Here is a 21,555-nt window from a genome sequence, read left to right as displayed (position 1 = left end):
ACTGTCTCTGTTAGTGAGGTCAAACACACCTCTCCCCTCCCCAGCGTTGGTGACATTGACTTTCATTCCGCCTCCACTCGCTCCCTCTCTCTCCTTTCTTTCATTGCCTCTGTCTTCCCCCCCTCCCTTCTGTCTCCCCCATCTCTTCGCGCTCTCCCTGCATCTGCCTCCCCTCTAATTCACGGCGTTTAAAGCAGCCGGGGCTTTTAAGGGAAGTTAATTGCACTCAAATTATGTTCGACTGCGAAAGGAGTGAGGGAGCGACGGAGGAGAGACAGAGAGACGGAGGGAGGGATGGATGTCAGAGTGAGAAGATAATTGCGCGAGAGAGGGACGCTGCGATTAGGGTCACTCTTTCTCTCTCTGTCTGTCGAACAGCCGAAACGTCACATTTGGATGGTAGTAAACAACTTGGCAGGTGATCGGGCTCTTGTTTTGAAAGGGTGAAACTATGGCAGTGGAGCAAGACTTGAGAGACAAAGACTGATGAGAAGACAGAGGGGGGAAGAAAGAGGGCTTCACTGCGTCTGTTATTTGTTTGGCTCCCATGGTAACACCCTAACCTGGTTAAAAAGGTTGACACCGTGGGGGTGGAAGGGAAGGCGGTGTGGGGTTATGTGCATGCAGGTAGGGAGGATGTATAGGTGTGTGTGTGTGTGGCCATTACTCATGGACTTAACTGGGACTAAATTATGTATTAGACAGAGGTATAATGAAAATCATTCAAATGAAATTTCTATCTTTTCTTCTCGTGGAGCGCTGGGGAGACCCCGAGAATTGACCTGCGAGTCAGACTATAATTAACGTGTCCGATCGCGCCCAGTCCCATTCTGTCTCCTATTCCCACAATGAAATTAAACCTCGCGGCGGAGTGCTGGGAAGCTAATGAAATGGGAGTGTGACAGAAAGGGCCGATGAAAGATCTCAGACGCACGCCCGGGTCTGGATCCAGGTCTGAACCCGAGCACGGGCGCGTTACATGCACGTGCAATACAGACGCAGCTCGGCCCTTATTTTCTACTTTTCGACCGTAACTCATCAGAGCGATTGCGGAGATCTGGGAGCATGGCAACAACAGAGTCAGACGGGGTGAGGAGTGAGTCATCAGACAGTCAGACAGGTTATAAACAAAAACAGTTTAGCCTGATTATTTAAACCATTTGTTGGAGGTAAAATCCAAAATGTTGGTTCATCAGTTTGTACAAAGAACAAAGTGCTGGCACATTCACTTCTGTCCAAATGAGCACCACTTACTTATCACCACTTTCTATTGAATGTGGGTCCTCATGGTGTATTTGCTGTAAGCTTTGGGCAAAATAGGTCTGATTTCTGTGTGTACAGCTGTGTAAAGTACAGCATGTGGTGTATTTCAGTCTGAGGATTTCCACTTGTGCCTCCAGAAATCCTGTCAGAGCCCAGCAACTATTACATGTAAGTTTTACATATTTCAATTAACCAATTACCTTAACCACATTTTTTACCCTCAAATGAAGTTTTGGACCATAAGTAGCAGTGTGGAGCAATGTGTATACAAGTGCAAGTGCATTAGGAGGCTTTGCTAACACGCAAAGAAGCGTAGCAGTGAGTCCGCAAAGGCAGCAAAGAGTAAACCTGCGAGCTAGAAGACATGGATGCAAACAATGCACGACTTTATTCACGTAATTGGCTTTGCAGTTTTTTGTGAGGAAGAACGTGCATTCAACACTCACAGGCTCACAAGCTGCGTTTTGGTGAGATTCATGCTCCCATTTTTATTACAATTCACCTGCTGCACATTGCACAAGAAAGCTGTTTGTTCTCGCTGTGTGCAGTAGATGAAATCTGAACCAGGAAGTAAAGTCTGAATAGTATGATGGATGTTTGCAAAGGGCGGTTTGGCTACTCAGAGGGTGCTTGTTTAGAGCCTGACTGTCGTACTACCTGTGCTTCTTGTCCCATCAGATTTCTCAGCAATGAATTTGGTGACTGCAGTGACAGTTTCACCCATAGGAGCAACGGTCAAAATTAGAAAAAATTAAGAATGCACAGTTTTTTTAATATCAAGTGAGGGAAACGTTTGAGTTTGGTTTACATTTCCAGATCTCTGCAGTTAACCGGGTTGGGACAATGTTATTATTCCTGATAGCGATGAGAGCTAAAACCGCTAAAATAAGACCTGTAAAGTCTAATTTTTCCTTGAAATGATTGTGGGCGATTCAGTTTAGAATTAGACGAGCTATTATAGAAGTGATAATATTAGGGTACACACAGAATGATGCATGGCAGCCTCAGTCACACACACACACACACACACACACACACACACACAGGCAAATGCACACACATATAGAAGTAGGGGTTCACAGCACCACTACAGAAGGATCTTTGTTCTCAGGGTGAGATACCAACACCGCTGTGAGACTCTCCCTCCTCACACGTGCACACATTTGTGCGTGCGTCTACACGGACACACACTCGCGCACACACCAGGTCCAGTGTTTTGGTTTCCTGGCTGCCCTATTGTACCCTGGCAGTCTTTAATAAATGGTCCTCTGTGTATTTGTGTGTGTGTGTGTGAGTGTGTAGACTCATCCGTCAGCCCTCCTGGCCTCATGTCACATCCAGCGTTTCCTCCGCCCTGCTGACACTACTCAGCAGTACTGATCACCCACCATCACCTTCACTCCTCCAGGGATCTGTGGCATGAAGCTCAGCACGCACGCACGCATACACACACACACGCGCGCACGCACACACACACACACTCTCTTCTCTTCTTCAGTTGTGATGCATGCACAAACTCTCATCGCGGTGTGTGTTTGTGTGTGTGTGTGTGTGTGTCCTTTTTGATTCATTCTCATATGGTCATGATGGGGGTTGCTTCCTCCAGACTCCCCAGCGCTGCAGCTCCATCGCAGCCCCACAAGGGAGCCTGACAGGCAGGCAGAGAGCGAGATGGGCTCCCCATCCCCCCTCCAGGCAGCGACTGGCTAGGCTGAAGGGTCCCAGCACCAGACCCCCTTTCATAGCCCTGAATGGACTTGCCTTATTTATATTCACACTCTGTCACACAGGGGGACCCCAATCTCACAATGCCACTGTGGCTTTGTCCGGCAACTCTGTATTTATGTGTGTGTGTGTGTGTGTGTGTGTGTGTGTGTGTGTGTGTGAGAGAGAGAGAGAGAGAGAGAGAGAGTTTGTGAGTGTGTGCGTGGGTATTCGTGTTGTTTAATCGGAGGGCATGTTGCCGCTGTGTAGTCTGTGCATGAGAATTCATTGCTGTGTGTATTCCTGAAGTGTGTGTGTGTGTGTGTCTATAGCTCTAATGGAATGCCTCCCTCTTCTATTCACTGAACCCACATCACAAGGAGGCAGCTGGGCAATATATATATATGTGTGTGTGCGTGTGTGTGTGCGTGTGTGTGTGCGTGTGTGTGTGTGCGCCGACCCTCCCTCTGTGTTCAGTTGTAACCCAGAGCTGCGCTTTCATTTTCCTGTCATAACGTGTATTGATTTCCCTCAGCCTTGCAGCGACACACACATACACACACAGATATCCAATGATCCTTAAAGTCACGCACGCACATGCACACATTCATATGCTCTTGTGTACACACACACACACACACACACACACACGTAGTTTGTCTCTGTCGGATAAGGAACATTGTGTTCAAAAGCAGCCCTGTTGGAGTGAGATTAGTTCTCATGTATGGTCCCCACTTTTGCAATCGCACACTCACAGGTGCGCACGCACACACACACACACACACACACACACACACACCCTCACACACACCATCACATACTCTTTTTGACACAAAACAGTAAATACGGCTGATTGCTAAATTAATCTTCCACGTCACTGCAGCCCCTCATGCCAGCGTTTGCCTGGTAGAAAGTGATCACTCTCGCCTTCCTTAGTGTTTTCTCATTTTCATGACCGTACCCTCTCTGCTCCTCTCGTACCTATCTTCACCCACCCCTCCCCTACCTAACCACCTCCAACTCTATTTGTATTGTAATTGCCTTGGTAAACAGCACCACTTTGGCACTGAAGCAGCTCTGATAGCTTGTGTTTGGGATGCATTAAGAGTGGCGATGCAGACACTATGAGTGTGTGTGTGTCTGTGTCTGTGTGTGTGTGTGTGTTTGTTTGCGTGTCTGGCGGCAATTGAGTGGTGTGCGTCACACAGCAGCCCCCTCCTGATGCTCAGTTTTTGTAGACTGCCGCGACCGTTTCGGTCGATTCTTCTGTTTATCAGACGTGATTGGTTCAAGTTTCACTTTTCATTTCAGTGAAGATTGAAAGACGTCACAGAGATGCGACATGATTACAAAACCCTGCTGAGTCATATGTACAGATGATTTCGTATAATCACTAATCATAGCTGCATTAACCCAATCTGAAGGTAGAGTAACTGCTAAGTTTATGAATGTCACCTCCCTGATCCCGATGAGTTGCTGTGAATGTCCGCAGAGTTGCCGTGAGCAGCTTGTCTTTGAGTTGTTTCGCCTCTTGTAGATCTTTCTTTATCCAGAGAAGTGAGTTCAAACAAGTCACACGTTTTAATGAATACATCTCTTTACAGGCTGTGATTTTTCTTACACTTTCTGCCATTCATAATGGAAGGATACAAACAAATCAAAAATGTCTTTAATATGTTTTTTTATTTCAGAGTTTTATGCTTTTATTTGGGAGTTGACAGTAGAGAGAGACAATCAGAGGAGAGAGTGGTGGGGAACAACATGCAACAAAAACCCCATAGCGAGACTCAAGCTGAGGACATTTTACTCTGTATATTCTTTCATATTTTTGACATGACTGCAAATTTTGTGTCTCTGCATTTGTGCGCAATGCAGATGCACAATAACATTTGCACGAGTGGAAAGAGTGACCAGAGATCTTAACTCTTCTTATTTGTATCATCACTCTCAAAGAGCATGTGGTATCGAGTGAAAGCTGATGTCAGTCGATGCCTGATGTGTGTTTGTCTCCTTTCTCTCTGCAGTAAGACGATCATCTCACTCTCTGGCTACTGACATGTTTGAGCAGCACCTAGGGGCGCACCTCCTGCAGGTAACGACCATGGCAGCCACACCCTCCTCCTCCTCCTCCTGTAATCACTGTAATGATATCATGTAACTACGTGTTTTTGCATCATTTATTTGAGATGTTTTTCACACTTTGTGAGATTAATCTTTCATGGCTGTCCCGTGACAACCGTGCCTCTGCCGCAAAAACATCAACCTTTCACAAGCTAAGAAAAACCCTTTTTCAGCTTTGTGGCAATACATTTTTGAGGTAGTCCAATGGGTTTTCTAATGGTTTATTCAGCCTGAGAAGTAGGAGAACGTTCTCAGCCTATAAAGCAACACTCTTTATCCCTCTGTTGATCTGAAAAGTTTCAAATCTGCCAAGTATTTTGCTTGACAGACGAGCACATTTGCCTCGTAAGTGACTGCATTGTGTCGGTGCTGCGTGCGATCACAGTTTGTACCAGCTCAAGTCTTCCTCCCCTCAGACTTGCATTTCCAAGCAAACCCCTAACACATGCTCTCACATTCGCACACATGGACACCCGCACATCCCATCAACCTCAGATGCTCGGACGGTATCGCTGGCTGCCAAAGAATTCCTCCCTTCGCACTGACAGATGAATGGAGCCTGAGGGGGGATTCTGGGGCAGGAGGGCTGCAGGGATGACGAAATGCAGGATGTAGAGACAAAGACTCAGAGGAAGTGCGAAGGAGGTAACTCTGCAGACTGTGCTTTAGACAAGGAGGAGGCTGAGGGAGGAGTGATGGTTGGGAGCGCAGAGGGAAAACTTGAAGGATCTTAATGCCGTTATGTCTTATGTAAAGTTGAAAGGTGCTATACAAATACATTTGCCTCGCCTAAGTAGGAAGCTGGTTGGAGTGAGGGAAAAGGAGACAGGCTGAGAATTCAGAAGTGAGGAGGTTCCTGGTAAAACAAAGAAACGTTACATATGTCTGCTCTCTGCCAGCATTTTAAAGAGGAAGGGAGGCTTAGGGAACGGCGCTGATAGAAATCAAATTAACGCTCCAGAAAAACTGTATGATTCTTCCCTCCCAGCCGTCCTCCCGCCGTAATAGCCTGATAATTGCACTTTAGTTCTCCGACATTCAGGCGGCTGGTTTCTCCTCGCCGCGACACACGACGCCCCACACCCCGGCCGCACATTTGCATACTGGATGTGTCAGTTGCATAAATTACCACTGCCACTTTAAGCACGGGGCCGCCAAAATAGCAATCATTCTTCTAGAGCAAAGTGGCCCTGGTCTGTGTGTGTGTGTGTGTGTGTGAGAGAGAGAGAGAGGCTGAGGCTGTATCGGCTCACTCCTGGATGCTTGTTATGACGATTAGTATTATTCTCTGAAGCAGTCCTCTCTAATGGTCTGGCTGTATACCTTTCAATTCTCATTAGAATCACTGCAGGCTGTAATGACTCTGGTTCTGTCTGTGTCTGTACCGGTGTCTGTTTATGTGTGTGTGTGTGTGTGTGTGTGTTTGTGTGTGGCAGGAGATCCGGGATGAAGCTTTGGTTCTGAGTTCATTACAGCTGATTGAAACAGCTCTGGTCTATAAGCTCAGTTTCTCATGTCTCTTTGCTCTATGTTTATGTATGTTTGTGTGTGCACTTGCCCAAATGTCTGACTGTGTGTGTGTGTGCGTGCGCTATTGTGCCTATGCTGCTTTCTGTGTGTTTTGTAATGCAGGTCTTGTTGACAGCTGTTGTCTGTAGCTGCAGCTTGCATCTATGGGACTTGTTTCATGCCTTCTCACTTTTTGCATTTGTGTGTGTGTGTATGCGTGTGTATTTGTGTGTGTGTATGTGTGTGTGTGTTTATGCGCACTCATGAATTGAGAGAGGAGGCCGAGGGGTGACGGGTTGTTTGTTCTCTAGCTCATTGTAATTTGTTCGATACTCACTAATTGCTCTAATTTGTCTGTCTTGTTTCTGTTTGCCTTTGTGTGTGTGTGTGTGTGTGTGTGTGTTTGTGTGTGTGTGTGTGTGTGTACGCGTGTGTTTTTATGTGCACAGTCTCTGGATGGCTTTGTGTTCGTGGTCAGTCATGAGGGACGGTTCCTCTACATCTCAGAGACAGTTTCTATCTACCTGGGACTCTCACAGGTAAGACGACCTCATTCCATACACGCACACACACACACACACACAAGAATAATCCTTTGTATACAAGTGCATTTGCACACATGTGCCTATCTTCTGCTTATGCTTTCATATTCCCTCCCAGGAGTGTGTATGTGTGTCTGTGTGTGTGTGTTTGTGTGTGCGTGCGTGTGTGTGTGTGTGTACGTGTGTGTGAGTGAGTGTGAATATCTTTGACTGCACTCTTTGCGCTCATCTCTGGAGTGCAACTCTCACGGGGGCAATGCTACTCTCTCTCTGCCTCTCTCGGCCGCCCTCTCTCCCTCTCCAGGTGCTCACCTCTGTTGATTGCCTGTGGCCTCTTGTACTGTGAATGTTAAGTCCTGCCATTTTGCCCAGATGCATAAATAATAACAGTAATTACTGGCCCAGCAATCAAAGTGTCGCCCCAGCGCGCTGGGCCTGTCTAGGGGAACAAATCGATAGGCATCTTAAAAGCCACATTGATTGTAGGGAGGGGGAAAAACACCAAGGGGGATGGGAAGATAGATAGAGACAGCCGGAGAGAGAAAGAGAGGGGGAGGAAAGGAGGCGAGGTGTGATAAGAGAGAGATGTTTCGAAGTAAGAAGAATCGGTACAGCATGAGAGAAGCAGAAAAAGGAGGGAAGTTAGTGCTACAATAACACAGGTAACTGAGCGTTTTTTTAAATGTGGAAATTTAATTGAGATTCTGCCCTTGGTGACATTCATGGATAAGTTTGGATTTTTTTTCTACTCTGTCTTAGTGTGCTAAAAAAGTCATCAGTCCCTGTAAACACTGGCTGTGAGGTGGCCACCTCCTAACACAACTACACCCTAAGAGATGGGGGACTAACACCTCACCCTGTGTAAGAATGCACTGGCTGGCAGATGAAGTGGGTATCTGCCAGCACTTCAGTACAAAATGTAATGTATGAATATAATAAATATAATAAGGACAGTTCTTCCTTGCCAAGCCATGGCAGAGGGACACTTCCTGGTAGCTGCATGTAGGGTTGTTTCCAGGACACGGCACAGACAATATGTGACCACAGTGACCAAGTGAATACCCTCTTGATTTGTGTAACTCCGACTGTGGAAGCCTCATATTTTTTTCAGCTCAACTTTAGGATCCATCTTTGCATAAAAATAAGGCCTGTAGATTTTTGTTCCCCCATCTATTAAAGGCGTAGGTTTCCGTTTCTATGTAGTTCAGCGTTGAATTCTAGCCATTGATGGCACCAGATGGCTGCATTGTACGGGCCATATTGTCCTTTAATTATATTCCTCACAGTAACTGTGTTTGCATTCAGTGAATATTGAGCAATGATGAGAGGATCCACATTGTCTCATGACTGAATGGGAGGCTGCTGCAAGTCCTACTGTGTGCAATCACCATTTTTACATTCCTTCACTCGATATGATACAAAGCAGGAATCAAAGCGAGCCAGTTTGCATTGGAGGCGGTTTTGCTTTCCGACTCTTCCTGCAACCTCTGACCACACCCGACATCTGATAATAATATTTCACCACTTCTTTTCATTTTCTTCTCCGAAGAAAGTTGTCGGTTTATTCAAAGACTAACATGCAGTGATATTGGGTGTGGTCAGAGATGTGCTCTGTTGCACCACGCCCAGCTGTGATGTCACGGTGCACGGACACACCCTGGAGTACACCTGTATGTCACTGCAGCAAGGTGAGAAGCTAAACTGCAAGATTGCCACCGGGTCCAGTGGCACAAAAGGAAAATTAGTGCATAACCACCTGAAAATAAGAATCGCTGTGTTTTACAACCTTAGAATGAGCTCTTTATATCCACAGAGGGAGCGAGTCCTCTTCCACAGAGTCCGCCATGTTTCTCCAGTAGCCAAGAATGGACAAACGAGTTGTTTTGCCCACCGTAGGTCCTCACACATGCTTGGAAAGGGAGGATGAGACGATGGGTATTCATTTGGTTGTGATCTGCAACCTTACCGATAGATCCCACCAAATTCTAAACACCAGATCTTTAAACTACTCTGCTGTGCTCTGACGCACATCAGCAGATCCACAATAGGAAGCGATCTCCTCACAGCCAGTATGTACAGGATTATAATGGCCATTAAGTCTTTTAATGAACACATGGCCAAGTGTTGAATTACGTACGACCGACTGGAAAAATACAAACCTGTCCTGTTTGAAGTTCAGGACAAGAGTTGTTTGTTTGCACCTGCAGTGGAGTTTCTGGGGTCTTCACTTTGCAAAGACAAACACGCACATACAGATTAAAACATATAAGAGCAAAAAAAATTCAAAGATAACCAGCGAGAATGGTAAGACAGAGCGCTGGAAGCCAGAAGACAAGAACAGAGAGGAAGATGCAGAGAGACAGAGAGAAACATATAGAACCAGACAGACAATTACGAGAGGGAAAGAAAACAACGGAGAGGAATATGGGAGAGAAAGAGCGACAGTGGTAAAGAGGAGAGAGAGAGAGTCTGAGTGTGTAAATAGAGTTTAAATGTGCAGTAGGAATGAAATTCGCCTTGGGATTGCCTAGGTAAACAAGACAGCCGAGGCTTTGGTGGAGATGCTAATAAAACAGAGCTGTTCTTATCAGCTGAGCAGATGGCCTAACCCATCACATCTACTCAAACAGGGCCTAAGCCATCAGCATTCTAATGAAATTATTTATGATCGAAGATTACGTTCAAAACCTTGAACATACAACGCCACGTTTACCTTCCTGAAAAGATGAGAGCGGGCGGGCATGGAGGGGGTTTATGATGAGAAAGAGAGGCAACCCGAAAGGGCAGATGGAGTTGGGAGTTGAGATGAGTTAGGGGGATATGTGAGAGGGAGTGCATCGCGTCTTTATGGACACATAGGACGAGGAAGAAAAGCATACAAAGAGAGAGAGAGAGGGAGAGAAGGTGGGAGAGAGAGGACGAAAACACACGTGGATATACTTTGTTGGTGAGTGATGGCGGACGCAGGGGAGAGAGGAAGGACAGACAAACAAACGATGTTCTGAGTGAAAAAGTGTAACTGGTGGTTTGTTTTAGAGGGCATGTCGCCCCCGTGGACCGCCCCTGCCCTGCCGTCTCCTGTCCCCCCTGTCTGACCCCTCTGCCCTGGCTTACACCCTGGGTTTCTCCCCTGACAGGGGGGTTGCTTAGCCGGCTTAACCCGGGTCAGGCACCTTGACCAAGGGCACAGCCTGCCGCCCACTCCCCTGGCGCCTCCAGGTATCATTTTCCTTCACACCGGGTCTCCGGGCCGGGAGCACGGGGATAAACCTGGGAATGCCACACAGCAGATGTGGGGAGGGGGGGCAGAGGAGGCAAGAGAGGGATGGATGAAGGCTGGAGAAGGTGAGGGAGTGGAGGGAGGAGAGGTGGAACGGGTGGAGAAGTAAGAGTATGGGCTAGGAGGAGAAAGAAAGGGGATAAATGGGGTAAAGAGAAGGGAGGAAGGATGGTAGATTAAGGGAGGAGAGAATTGATCTGGGAATGGTTAGTATGCAGCCCCCGCGCCCCCTCCCCCCTCTCCTCCTCCCTCCCTCTCTCCTCTCCCATCAGTCAGTGAGGGCTGAGGGCTCAGAGTGTGTTGTGGACCACTGCCCGGATGCCTCATACATATTAAAGCCCCCTGCTATTATTTATATCATGTCTCTCCTTCCCCTGCTTGCTTGCCCTCCTCCTCCCCCTCATCCTCACCACGCTGCCATACATACGTGCACGTGCGTGTCTACACGTGCACACACACACACACAGGTTCACACAGATGCACTGACAGACAACTGCTCGCACAAACAACGACACACAACGACGCGCAGAGACACAAAAACAGACAGTCTAGTCACATATGCAGAGAAACAGAGACACACACACACACACACACTCAGAGAGATTTGAATGATCTCGGTCTCTCCTCACGTCTCCCTTCGCGCCACATTCTATACCTGTTTTTATGTCTGAGCCTGACTCATCCTCTCAATCGCTCCGTCTTTTTCTCATCTTCTCATTTCTGTCTGATCTTTTTTCAATCCCTCCCTGCTGCCTGTGATGGAGTGATATTATTCGGATAGGTCTTAAGCCCGGTAAAGCCCATAAGGACCTGTTTGTCTCTCTACCTTGTTTTCCAATACCACAGGGCCAGGGGACTGTGTCTCTGTGAGCAGAGGTAAATGTAGTCCTTGTTTAGAAACGACAAGAATTCCCTTTGCAGAAGAATCGCTATTCATAAAACATGGACACCGTGACCGCAGATAGATAGATTGATAGGTACATCGATAGATACGTAGATATAATCAGCCATAAAAGATGCCTAAAGCAAGGTTCATCCAGAGTTTTAGAAACCAAACCCAGGCCATTTACTTGTCAAATATCCAGGCCGTGAGTGCATAGATGCAAACTCTTAATTTTTAAAACATTAATGAATGCGTCAGTTTTGATGTCAGAATCAAAAGGAATGCGGCCGAAGAATCCAGCACCTAGTAATTACACTGCTGACGTTATATCTGCATAATGAAGAGAAGAGGGATCAGAAAGAAACACTTACACTGTCGACTCAGGGTGTTTCTGTGAGCTTTCAGTGTAACCCCTTTAATACACAGGATATTCATTTGTAGGGCCTCAAACATCGCAGATCATTACATTTAATGGATGTCTTCTGGAATTAAAAATAATGTGCAGATATTCTTCTGAAGAGAGAGTCTCAGTACTAATTTGGTTCATCTTTTTTCTTGCACTTCTTCCACTGATGGTGCTACCTGTGATTAGTCATTATAATAAGTGCCAAGACAACTTTATACATATGTCTCAAATGTGACGATGTGAAAACAAAGGGGTCACTCATAGTGCAGCTTCCCTCACTTTTACTGGGCTTAAGTGAGTTTAGCTCATTGTTCAGCTGTCCGGCCTCATCCTTACTGTTTTGGTTCACTCTCGCTGTTCTCACAGTGTCATTTTAGACCACAGCAGGTTTTTGTCCTCAGCAAAGGAAGCCCTAAAAAACCCCACGGTGCTCTACCTGCCCAGCATCAAACAACAGGCAGCAACAAGCTGCAGAACACAGTGAAGCTTTTTGCAGCTATAGAAGGATGCATTTCACTCAGGAGTTGGTAGAGACCAAAAACAGAGCTAAAAGAGAGCAAAAAGAGGACTTTCATTCATCAGGTGGCCAGAAGGACGAGTCCATGATTTGATCAGTTGGATTTTACAGGAAGAGAAATGAGAGATTATGATACAAAAATACATAAAAGGAAAATGTGTTTAACATATATTTTGCATTTGACAAGAGATAACAGAACAACGAAACAGGAAGGTGGGATTAGAACTCGGAAAACTGTCTTTGAACCATTATATGCATTTTGACTGCACGTTTCATATGCCCTCTGTGTTCAGTATTTGAATTGATGAGGCCTGTAAAACTTGTCTGTCAGGGCATTCAGGGGGGCAGTGGTTTGATTATGACTGCAGCTTCCACGGTTTATTTGCAGCAGGGGACCTTTTTTTCATGTTGCACACCTGCATTTCTTTATCTGCATGTCACGATCAAATAAAGTTGAAGAAAAAGAAAGAAAAGAATCTTATTTATATATGGGGCTTTAAATGCTCAGGAGGTGGCCATTTTCACTTCTTTAAAGTCTGGAAGAGGCACTTTTTTTCAGTATGTAGGGAAATGTAGCCTATCAAATGTAGTGTTATAGTAATACGTTTATTACAGGTGGCACAATTACAAAAAACAGGGCATCCCCCAAGAGATTAAACCCTGTCTGGGATTAAGAACCTCTGTCCCTACTCTTATCCTCCCTCACTCGATGGGGTTTCCTCCATCTTTACCCCTCTCTGTTCTCTCATCATCCGCCGCTCTCATTCCTCTGCACCCACCTTCCCTGTACCCACTTCTTCCTCTCCCCCGGCTGTGATGTCCTTGAGGGCCTGCTGAAGCTCCCATAAAGCCTGCAGTAAATGGCTCTAATCCGGTAATAAATGGCTGTGTCCTACAGACAAGGGTGTGAGGCTGCTGCAGCCACGGCTTTATCAGATGGAATGGTATTGGCACACACATGCGCAGACATACACACACATTCACAGATGTAATAGAAGCTGCATGCATGCTCTCTCTCTCTCTCTCTCTCTCTCTCTCTCACACACACACACACACACTCATTTATACAGCTTCAGGTGGAGTCACATCTGCTCTGATTGTGCGCCTTTTATGGATGCCATGCAAGAGCAGCGCCACTATTACCTTTAAATGATTAGGGATGCGACTGTGATGCATTATGATGATAGGATCATATAGGGCTGTAGGAGCTGTTGCGTCGCTCTTTATGCTCGCTGGGACAGACTGTAACTGAATGAAGGAGCAGGGAGGGACACGGGGAAGAACAAGAATAGTAATGTGACCTTTGGAGATACTTGGAGTTCACCTGTTTTTAATCAGCAAATACAATTGATTTTTATCTCCCCTGGTTTTATTTGTGTAATACTGTAGTCACTTGGTCCTCTGAGACTGGACTTAAATGTATGTGCGCGTGTGTGTGTGTATGTGTGTGTGTGGGGGGGAATGTCTTACAACCTGCACACTCCTTGTTGAGTTGTAACCCAGAGCAGCGCTTTCATTTTCCTGTCATAACGTGTATTGATTTTTCCTGTGTGTGTGTGTGTGTGTGTGTGTGTGTGGGGGGGGGGGTAATGTGTGTGTACTCGCAGGTATATGTGCTCTAGGCTTCTGTTTTTGATCAGCGTATGCGGTTGTGTTCAGGTGGAGCTCACCGGCAGCAGCGTGTTTGACTACATCCACCCAGCGGACCACGTCGAGATGGCCGAGCGGCTGGGAATCAGGCCCCACCTGAGGGCCGAGGCCGGCTGCCTCACGGCCCCTGACAGCGCCTCCAGCTCCGCGTCCACCTCCTCCCTAGCTGGTACCCCTGAACCTGGTACTGATTATGCTGTTAAATGATAGAGAGAGAAAACTGAAAGAAACACAAGGAAATAGATTTTTTTGTTTTTTGTTAAATTCACTGAACTCAGTTTGCATCATCAAAACAGCAAAAACAAAGTAAAAATGACTGGATTTAAATCCTGAGGGGTGGATTTTTGTATTTTACGTCTTCCTCTCTCATCCTCAACAGCTCCCTCTAGTCCTCACTCTCCAGCTGATGATCCTCCTGACCGTGGTTTCTTCATCCGCATGAAGTCCACGCTCACCAAAAGAGGCCTGCACGTCAAGTCTTCCGGATACAAGGTACAATCTTTTATCACAATCTGAAAACATACCTTGTCTTATTCGTACTTTTACCTGCTTGTTCTTGGGAGGCTAAAATAACACGCCTGGGCTTCATAGCTCTGTCAAGTTGGTCGTTTTCAGTGTATTTTATGGCTGTGACCTTATTTCACACTGGACCAGTTTACTGCCCTCACTGCTGTAAAAGCATCGCTGCTCCTTTAGCTCAGAATCTGACTTTGTGTTGTGTTCATGTTAAATGCATATTGATGAGTCTTATATTTCTGAGCTCCTCTCTGTTGTTGCTGTAATTTTCTTCCTTCCTGGATCGTCTAACTACTTGGTAATGCATCAGTCGGTCCAAAGTCCACCTCATTCTTATTCCATCCTGCCAAAATGACCTCGCGTGAAGGGAACCCACACAGGTGTCTTCTGTTCGTCAGGTAATCCACGTGACAGGGCGAATCCGCTGCCGCCCCGCACTCGTGCCGGGCTCCACGCGCTCAGTGCGTCGGCCGATGGGTTTGGTGGCGCTGGCGCACACGCTCCCGCCGTCCACGCTTAATGAAGTCCGCATGGAGAGCCAAATGTTTGTCTTCCGAGTCAACATGGACCTGCAGGTCACATATTGTGAGAACAGGTAAGGGTTTTTTGACGTTCAGCTGTATGCACATTGAATATTGCATATTTTTTAGTCTTGTATTGCAGCTCCCACTTTCATGTTTTTTCATGAGTAGCTGGCTGAGTACCCCGCCAGGTGGTGGTTTTAGAAGACACACCTGCTTCTGCTCAGTAGACAAATATGTTTTTTCATTGCATTTCTTCACAGGATCTCAGAGTATATGGATCTGACCCCAGCAGAGGTCGTGGGACATACCTGTTACCACTTCATCCACGTAGAAGACCTGGAAAACCTCCGGCAGAGCCACGAGGACTGTGAGTCGCATCCATATGCATACAGAGTGCATGAAATTCATCCCCACCCTCTTTAGTCTCCACAGTGTCTGAACTTGAGGGGGGTTGATGAATGAAGGAGAGCCTGTTGGAATCTCATTCCAAGCTGTTGTGATAGGCGCCCTCTGCTGCCTGCATCATGTACTGCTTAACCAATAGCCGCCTTCTTTTCTTCCCCCGCTCTCCTCTCCCGTGTCCTGCTATCCATCCGTCTCCTCCCAGTGCTGAGGAAAGGCCAGGTGGTGACCGGCTACTACCGCTGGCTCCAGAGGAGAGGAGGCTATCTGTGGATCCAGTCCACCGCCACCGTCTCCATCAACCACAAAGCCCCCCACGAACGAAACGTCATCTGGGTCAACTACGTCCTGAGGTCAGTGCAACCGCAGCGGAGCCACGCTTTTCAGTCCAGGACTGCTGATATGAAGCAAGTTTATATATGCAGGCACCACACTGTGTACAAAGATCCTTTGAAGGGATAGATGATGAAATGCGGAGGGATTATTGGAAGAGTTTCACTCCCTCCAACATGTGAGAAAACTGATGAGGATACTTTCAGAACAGCGACATCAAAGCAAAGCACATTACAAGTTAATGTTGATAGTTAAAAAGTTAATAGTTTTACATTTTTACATAAATATTGAAGATAACCAAAATATGATCACGAGATGACAAAAATTTAAGGCATCTGAAGTCATCTTATGTTTTATAGATTTCAGATCATTTTAAAAATACATTTTTAGTGAATCCACTTTTATTTAATTGCTGATTATTTTGCCAGTGAAAATGACAGATTCATGTAATTTTAATAATTTAATTGTCGAACGTAACCCAGGGCTTTACAAGCTTTCACACTTGTCACATAATCTTGTGATGCACAGAGCAATTGTTTGACTTTTTCTGAATAACTTGTGAACTTTGTCAAATTTCTATTTATTTATTCGTTTTTTTGCAGAGTTTTAAACTTATTCATCAAACTTCAGTCTTTTCAGCTGCTTGTGATGCTCTGTAGTTGCCTTTAAACAGCAATGCAGCAATACTTCACCCACTGTTTAGCGTCATTACCCTGAACTCACATGATCTAATAAGAAGGCTGTGAAATGTATTAAGAAAAACTGGTTTCTGTTTAAGTGTAAATGACCCTTTAAGTGTAGCTTTACATTTGTTTAAGGATTTATTTATTTAGCTCACAGGCACGACTGCCTCGACAAAATATGCTTTTCCCGTATTTCCTCTTGTCTACACACACACACACCCTCACACACAATCACCCCGGCACTGATGCAAATATGCTCACTACACACACTCACGTGCGTGCACACAAACGCAGCACATAACAGAAAATACGTGCACACCGAGCAGTCAGACAAAAACAAGAGGAGTAGGCTGAATTTCAATGCTAATTGGACTGAAGCTATATAATTACAACAAATGGATGTCAGAATTTTGGGGCTGAATGGTGTTTTAGTTAATTAGTGCTGTAATTACAAGAGCTCATTAACTTCTCCAACAGCCTCCTCCTTGTCTGAGCTTAACTGTGTATAGGTGGGCTGCTGAGTGGGGCGCAGTGTGTGCGTGTGTGTGTGTGTGTTTCTGTGTGTGTGTGTGTCTTGAAGGGCGGGGCCTGCCTAACTGTCTGTTGGCGTGTCAGTGCTCGTGTATGTGCGACAGGGGCTGTTGTTTGGAGAACTGGGTGTGTGTTAGGTGGAGGTTAGAAGGGTGTGAGGCAGTTTGGCTATTGGAGGTTGTTATTAGGCTGATTATATGTTGTTTCCATCTCTAAGTATTCACTCAAATCAGCACGGCTCTAGTGTTTTTTTTTTGTAAGCTGTAAGTGGTTTTAAGTGGTAGATGATCATTTGTGTTTACGTCCACCTTTCCTCCATTTTCACATCACTCCATCAATCCAGTCGAACGGAGTTGCCCGACACTCCCCTGGATCTGCTGCAGCTGCCAGAGAATGTGAGAGCAGAGCGACTTCGAGTTAGCTCGTCCCCCACCGACGGCTCCCCGCAGGCCCGAGGTAGGAAGCTGCACACATTACTACCTTCCACTGATGCCCACTGACACACAGGAACACCCGCCCGCACCTCCACTTATCATAAAAATCTCCTTCTTCCTCAGGCTCGCAGCCAGTGAAGAGCTCAGCGGGGAAGAGCGACCCCGACAATAAAGGCAGAGACAAATTCACCGCAGCTGCCATCCAGTCAGAGGACAGGAGGAAGCGCCTGCTGAGGTCCGAACCCGAGGGCGCTCCCCCCGAAACCCGTCGCAGGCTGGAGGAGCTCCGTCACGCGGAGGAGAGCGTGTCAGCCTCCTCTGACCTGGCGAGCGAAAGCGAGGGAGAGGAGGAGGAGACAGAGTGGGACCAGGGGACAGACAGTGACAGACTGAAACAGGAAGACGGCGGGGGAGGAGGTAAACAGAGCAGGGGAGGAGACACCCCGACCAGAGGGGAGAGGGGGGGCAGGGTGCACAACGGCCGGGCTGTGATCCAGCAGCTGAAGAGTGTAGTGACCCCGTCTCCCCTGCCCGGCAGCCCCAGCATCAAGACTGAGCACGAAGCCTTGACCGCCGGGGGGCGCTGGGGGTCACACACGCAAACCTCCACCACGCACACCACCCAGCCCCAACCCTCACACGCGCACACACCCTCCAGCAGCCTCAACGGCGACAGCCCCACCACCCCGATCCCCGACTCTTCCTCCAGCAGTGAGGCCCCCCCAAAGGGGTTGTTCACTCCCCCGTCCCCGGCTTTGTCCCCCGCCATGTCCGTGTCCTCCCCGCTGCCCCGAGATGAGAGGGTCGTGTCGGGGGTGGTCAGTCGGAGCGGTGGTGGTGCAGGTAGCGGCCCTGACTTTGAGCTGCTCCAGAGACTGGCTGCGGGCGGCGCAGCGGGGCGGGTCCTCTTCCACCCCCTCGCCCTCGGCCCGCAGGGCCCGCAGAGCCTCTACGCTCCCAGCACTATCCGCTACGCTCCACCTGAGCTGCCCCCCTCCCACCACCACAGCGCGGGACACAGCGATGGCCTGCAGCTACGCTCGGACCACCACAAGGGACCCCCGCCAGCCTTCTTCCCCCACCTACAGCGGTTGGCCGGCTTGCCACCCTTCAGTGGTTTCTCCCCGTCTGACAGCCCTTTCTCCTCCGGCCTGCCCTTCTGTATGAATGGACTGAGGGGGGCTGCAGGCTCTGAGGAGGACTGAGACTCGGAGGGGAGGAGGTGAAAGGAGAAGATAAAAATGAAGGACGGAGCAGAGTGACAGACCAGAAAGAGAGACATTGAAAAGGGCAGGAGAGACAGAAGTGGCAGGACATTAAGCCTCTGAGGACGTTACTAATTGGACAATGAGTTGAATAACTGCGATCTAAAATATGTGACAAGTCGATGCCGTAGGGAATTATTGTGTCTGCCTGTTGTGGACAAGTGACAGTGACTCTCAGAGAAACCAGGACATGGAAACTTTTGACTGGTTGTCCCTCATGACTTTCCGTCTCTACAATAATGAACTCTGCTCTGTGTCTTTCTCTAGACGACTGTGTTGATTTCTGTGTCTCTTCCACTCAGAGAAGCCATATTGTACATAGAGACAAAAACCATAAAGACCCTCAGCTCACATCCTCCTCACTGTCACTCCAATTAACCCAATTAACCCTAAAGCCAGTAGAAAGAGATGAACAGAGATGTCTGTAGGAAGGAAAGTGACTTTGGAATATAAATTTTTAATATTGCAGTATTATAAAAAGCATCTCTTACACTGAGATCCAGGTGAGACGCTGATTGTTGGGTCTCCCTTAAAATCGATGGAGACGGCCCTCTGGTGTTTTTGTATTGAGATTCAAAATAATAAGAATAATGATAATGGAGAAAAAAAATCCAAGTAGTCATCAGTCAGCCATACTTAAAGCACACTGTTGGGACAAAAATATGAATAATGTAGTCCCAGACATTCCATTATGTATAAGGGAAGAAAATGCAATGCAGACAGGACGCTTTTTCTGTTGTCTGATCATAGGTACGTCTTTTGTTTAACTGAGTATTAATTATAGTATATTATGTATGATGCTGCGGTTGTGTTTGTGTATGAAAGCCATATTTCTTTGTTTATTTCTAAAGGTTTTTTTTAGCGATTCTTGATATTTTCCACCAGATAAAACAGATGGAAGGATGGTGTGAAAAATGTGTCTGGACGGACAGAATGACTGGATGCACGATATCGTCCAAATTTTTAATTGTTCTCTAAAAGAAGATGTTTCTGAAAATGTTTTTAGGAGAGGAAACGGTGCTGGACAGAAGTGTTAATTATCATTCACACCTCTGTGTTTTTCTGAGCACTTACTGAAACTCAAAGCACTTCATCACTTAAAAGTCACTGTGTGATCCTGTTAAAACAGAAAGCGATGCAAGAGTGGTCACTAATATCACAGCCTGACCGCGGCGTAGCGGAGGGGATGAGCAGTCACTTAAAAAGGCGGAGAAACAAACAGACCACGTGTGGTCATTAAAAGACGACCGTCAGAGGTCAATAAAAAGAGACGTGGAATTATTCTGTGATCGGTTTCAGTTCAGTTCAGTCGGCTGGAAAATAAAAGTTTTAGATCCAAAAGTGGAAACATGAAACACTTAAAATGTGTGTTTCAGGCTGAGTGATTGGAGTTCCTCTCAGGACTGAAAAAACAAACAAATACAAAACACTTTTTATGTGACAAAAAAAAAATGAAATAACAGTTTTTTAAATTAGTGCTCAGAATATTTTATCTCCCATTTGAACTGGAGTCACAGACAATTTTTTTTGCGGTTGTCTGAAAGATACTCAAACATTTGAGAATCTTCTTTCCTAAATGTGATCATTAACATTTGGCCTCTTTTTGACAAAACGCTGGTGTCAGTACGGTCATTAAGGATAGTCACATTTTTCACAGTAATAATCAATGAGGTAAAAACATCAGATCATTCTCCAGCACTTTGGAATTAAAGTCATTCAAACTGATCTATCGTGTGATAAATTTACGCTATCTGTCTGCACAATGTTGCCATAATGACAGGTAGTATACGTGTGGTGTATTTGTTTTGCTTCCAAATTGAGATTATGGTCTGTCTGACCCGAGGGCTCAGTTTAGGAGGAAATCTCTGAAGTCTGACAGATAAAAAAACACGTATAAATTCTAATAGTTCAGATCCGACGTGCACTACTCACACCGTACTGTAGCCGTCACATACAAATATGTGTGAGTACACATATTCTGGTGTGTTTAATGGTATAATGTGTGCGTATGATTGTGTGTGCGCCTGCTTGTACAAGTGTGTGTGTTTTGTTTTTTTTGTGTTTTTGTTTCGTTTCTTTCTCGGTTGAATTAAATATCTAACCCTTTGCCCATCACTGTGAAGCTAACGTTATCCTCCCATCTTTGTGAATACTCCACCCACACCTCATCGAATACAATGAACAAATGTAAAAAGAAAAACAGTGATACAGATGAAAATAACAATAAAATATTCCAGTAGAGGAGCACAAGTCAATGCTTTGTTGTTTCTTTCTTGCTTCTGTGCAGCAAATAAATTCAGCAATTAAGATATATGAAGTGGCATAATTGTATTTATGTTTCACATAGTTCGTTAAGGTTTCATCTGTGATTCAAGCAGATTGCATCATACGTTTTAAGGAAATTAAGTTTGTACTTTATGACATTTGTTCGACTTTTTACGTTTTAATCAGTTACCAACATGCGTCTCTTTCACAAAACATCAGTATTTCAGGCATAAAGCAGACATTTATGTGCGGCCTGTCAACACACTGTGTGTGTGAGGCCAACATAAATTCAAGCAACGCACGGCCAAGAATAGCAAACACAAGGGACGCATCAGCGGTAGGATAAATATACAAGGCGTCTGTGTCACTGCAAGTAGTTATGTGTCATCAACAAAGCAGGTGGGCGATCTTGCATATCCCTGGAGTGGACGAAACACGATAAAACACACAATAAAACACAAGAATATTGATCCTTAATAAAAAAAAGTAAATGGTGGAGCAGTTGAGAACGACTCCAGGGTGAAGCAGGACGTCGCTCGAGTGCGTTGGATTCAGACTTTACCATAAATTCATCTGCAATGAACACAATAGCACAGAGAGCGCACGTCTCGCTTATGAGAGGCTATATGCGGCCATGCATCGCCGTGTGTGTGCGTGTGTGTAGGTTGGTGCTTGGTGAGCGTGTCTATGTGTGTGCATCTCTGTGAATTTGCGTGTGTGTGTTGTC

General features: G+C 46.2%; 1 protein-coding gene across 1 annotated transcript in view; it reads left to right on the top strand.

Moving 5' to 3' along the window:
- npas1 (neuronal PAS domain protein 1) overlaps positions 1 to 20,501 on the top strand; it is a 60,046-nt gene extending 39,545 nt beyond the window's left edge. The window contains exons 5-14 of the mRNA XM_041940635.1: positions 4,992 to 5,059; positions 7,047 to 7,136; positions 13,885 to 14,059; positions 14,255 to 14,367; positions 14,790 to 14,986; positions 15,176 to 15,282; positions 15,523 to 15,670; positions 17,208 to 17,321; positions 17,414 to 17,887; positions 17,957 to 20,501. Of these exons, the coding sequence (XP_041796569.1) occupies positions 4,992 to 5,059; positions 7,047 to 7,136; positions 13,885 to 14,059; positions 14,255 to 14,367; positions 14,790 to 14,986; positions 15,176 to 15,282; positions 15,523 to 15,670; positions 17,208 to 17,321; positions 17,414 to 17,887; positions 17,957 to 18,503 (2,033 nt within the window). The 3' untranslated portion in view covers positions 18,504 to 20,501. The remainder of the gene's footprint in view (positions 1 to 4,991; positions 5,060 to 7,046; positions 7,137 to 13,884; positions 14,060 to 14,254; positions 14,368 to 14,789; positions 14,987 to 15,175; positions 15,283 to 15,522; positions 15,671 to 17,207; positions 17,322 to 17,413; positions 17,888 to 17,956) is intronic.
- The last annotated feature ends 1,054 nt before the right edge of the window (positions 20,502 to 21,555 follow it).

The sequence above is a fragment of the Chelmon rostratus genome, chromosome 7 (assembly GCF_017976325.1).
Source record: "Chelmon rostratus isolate fCheRos1 chromosome 7, fCheRos1.pri, whole genome shotgun sequence".
Classification (NCBI taxonomy): domain Eukaryota; kingdom Metazoa; phylum Chordata; class Actinopteri; order Chaetodontiformes; family Chaetodontidae; genus Chelmon; species Chelmon rostratus.
This window is presented reverse-complemented; position numbering and strand designations above follow the sequence as displayed.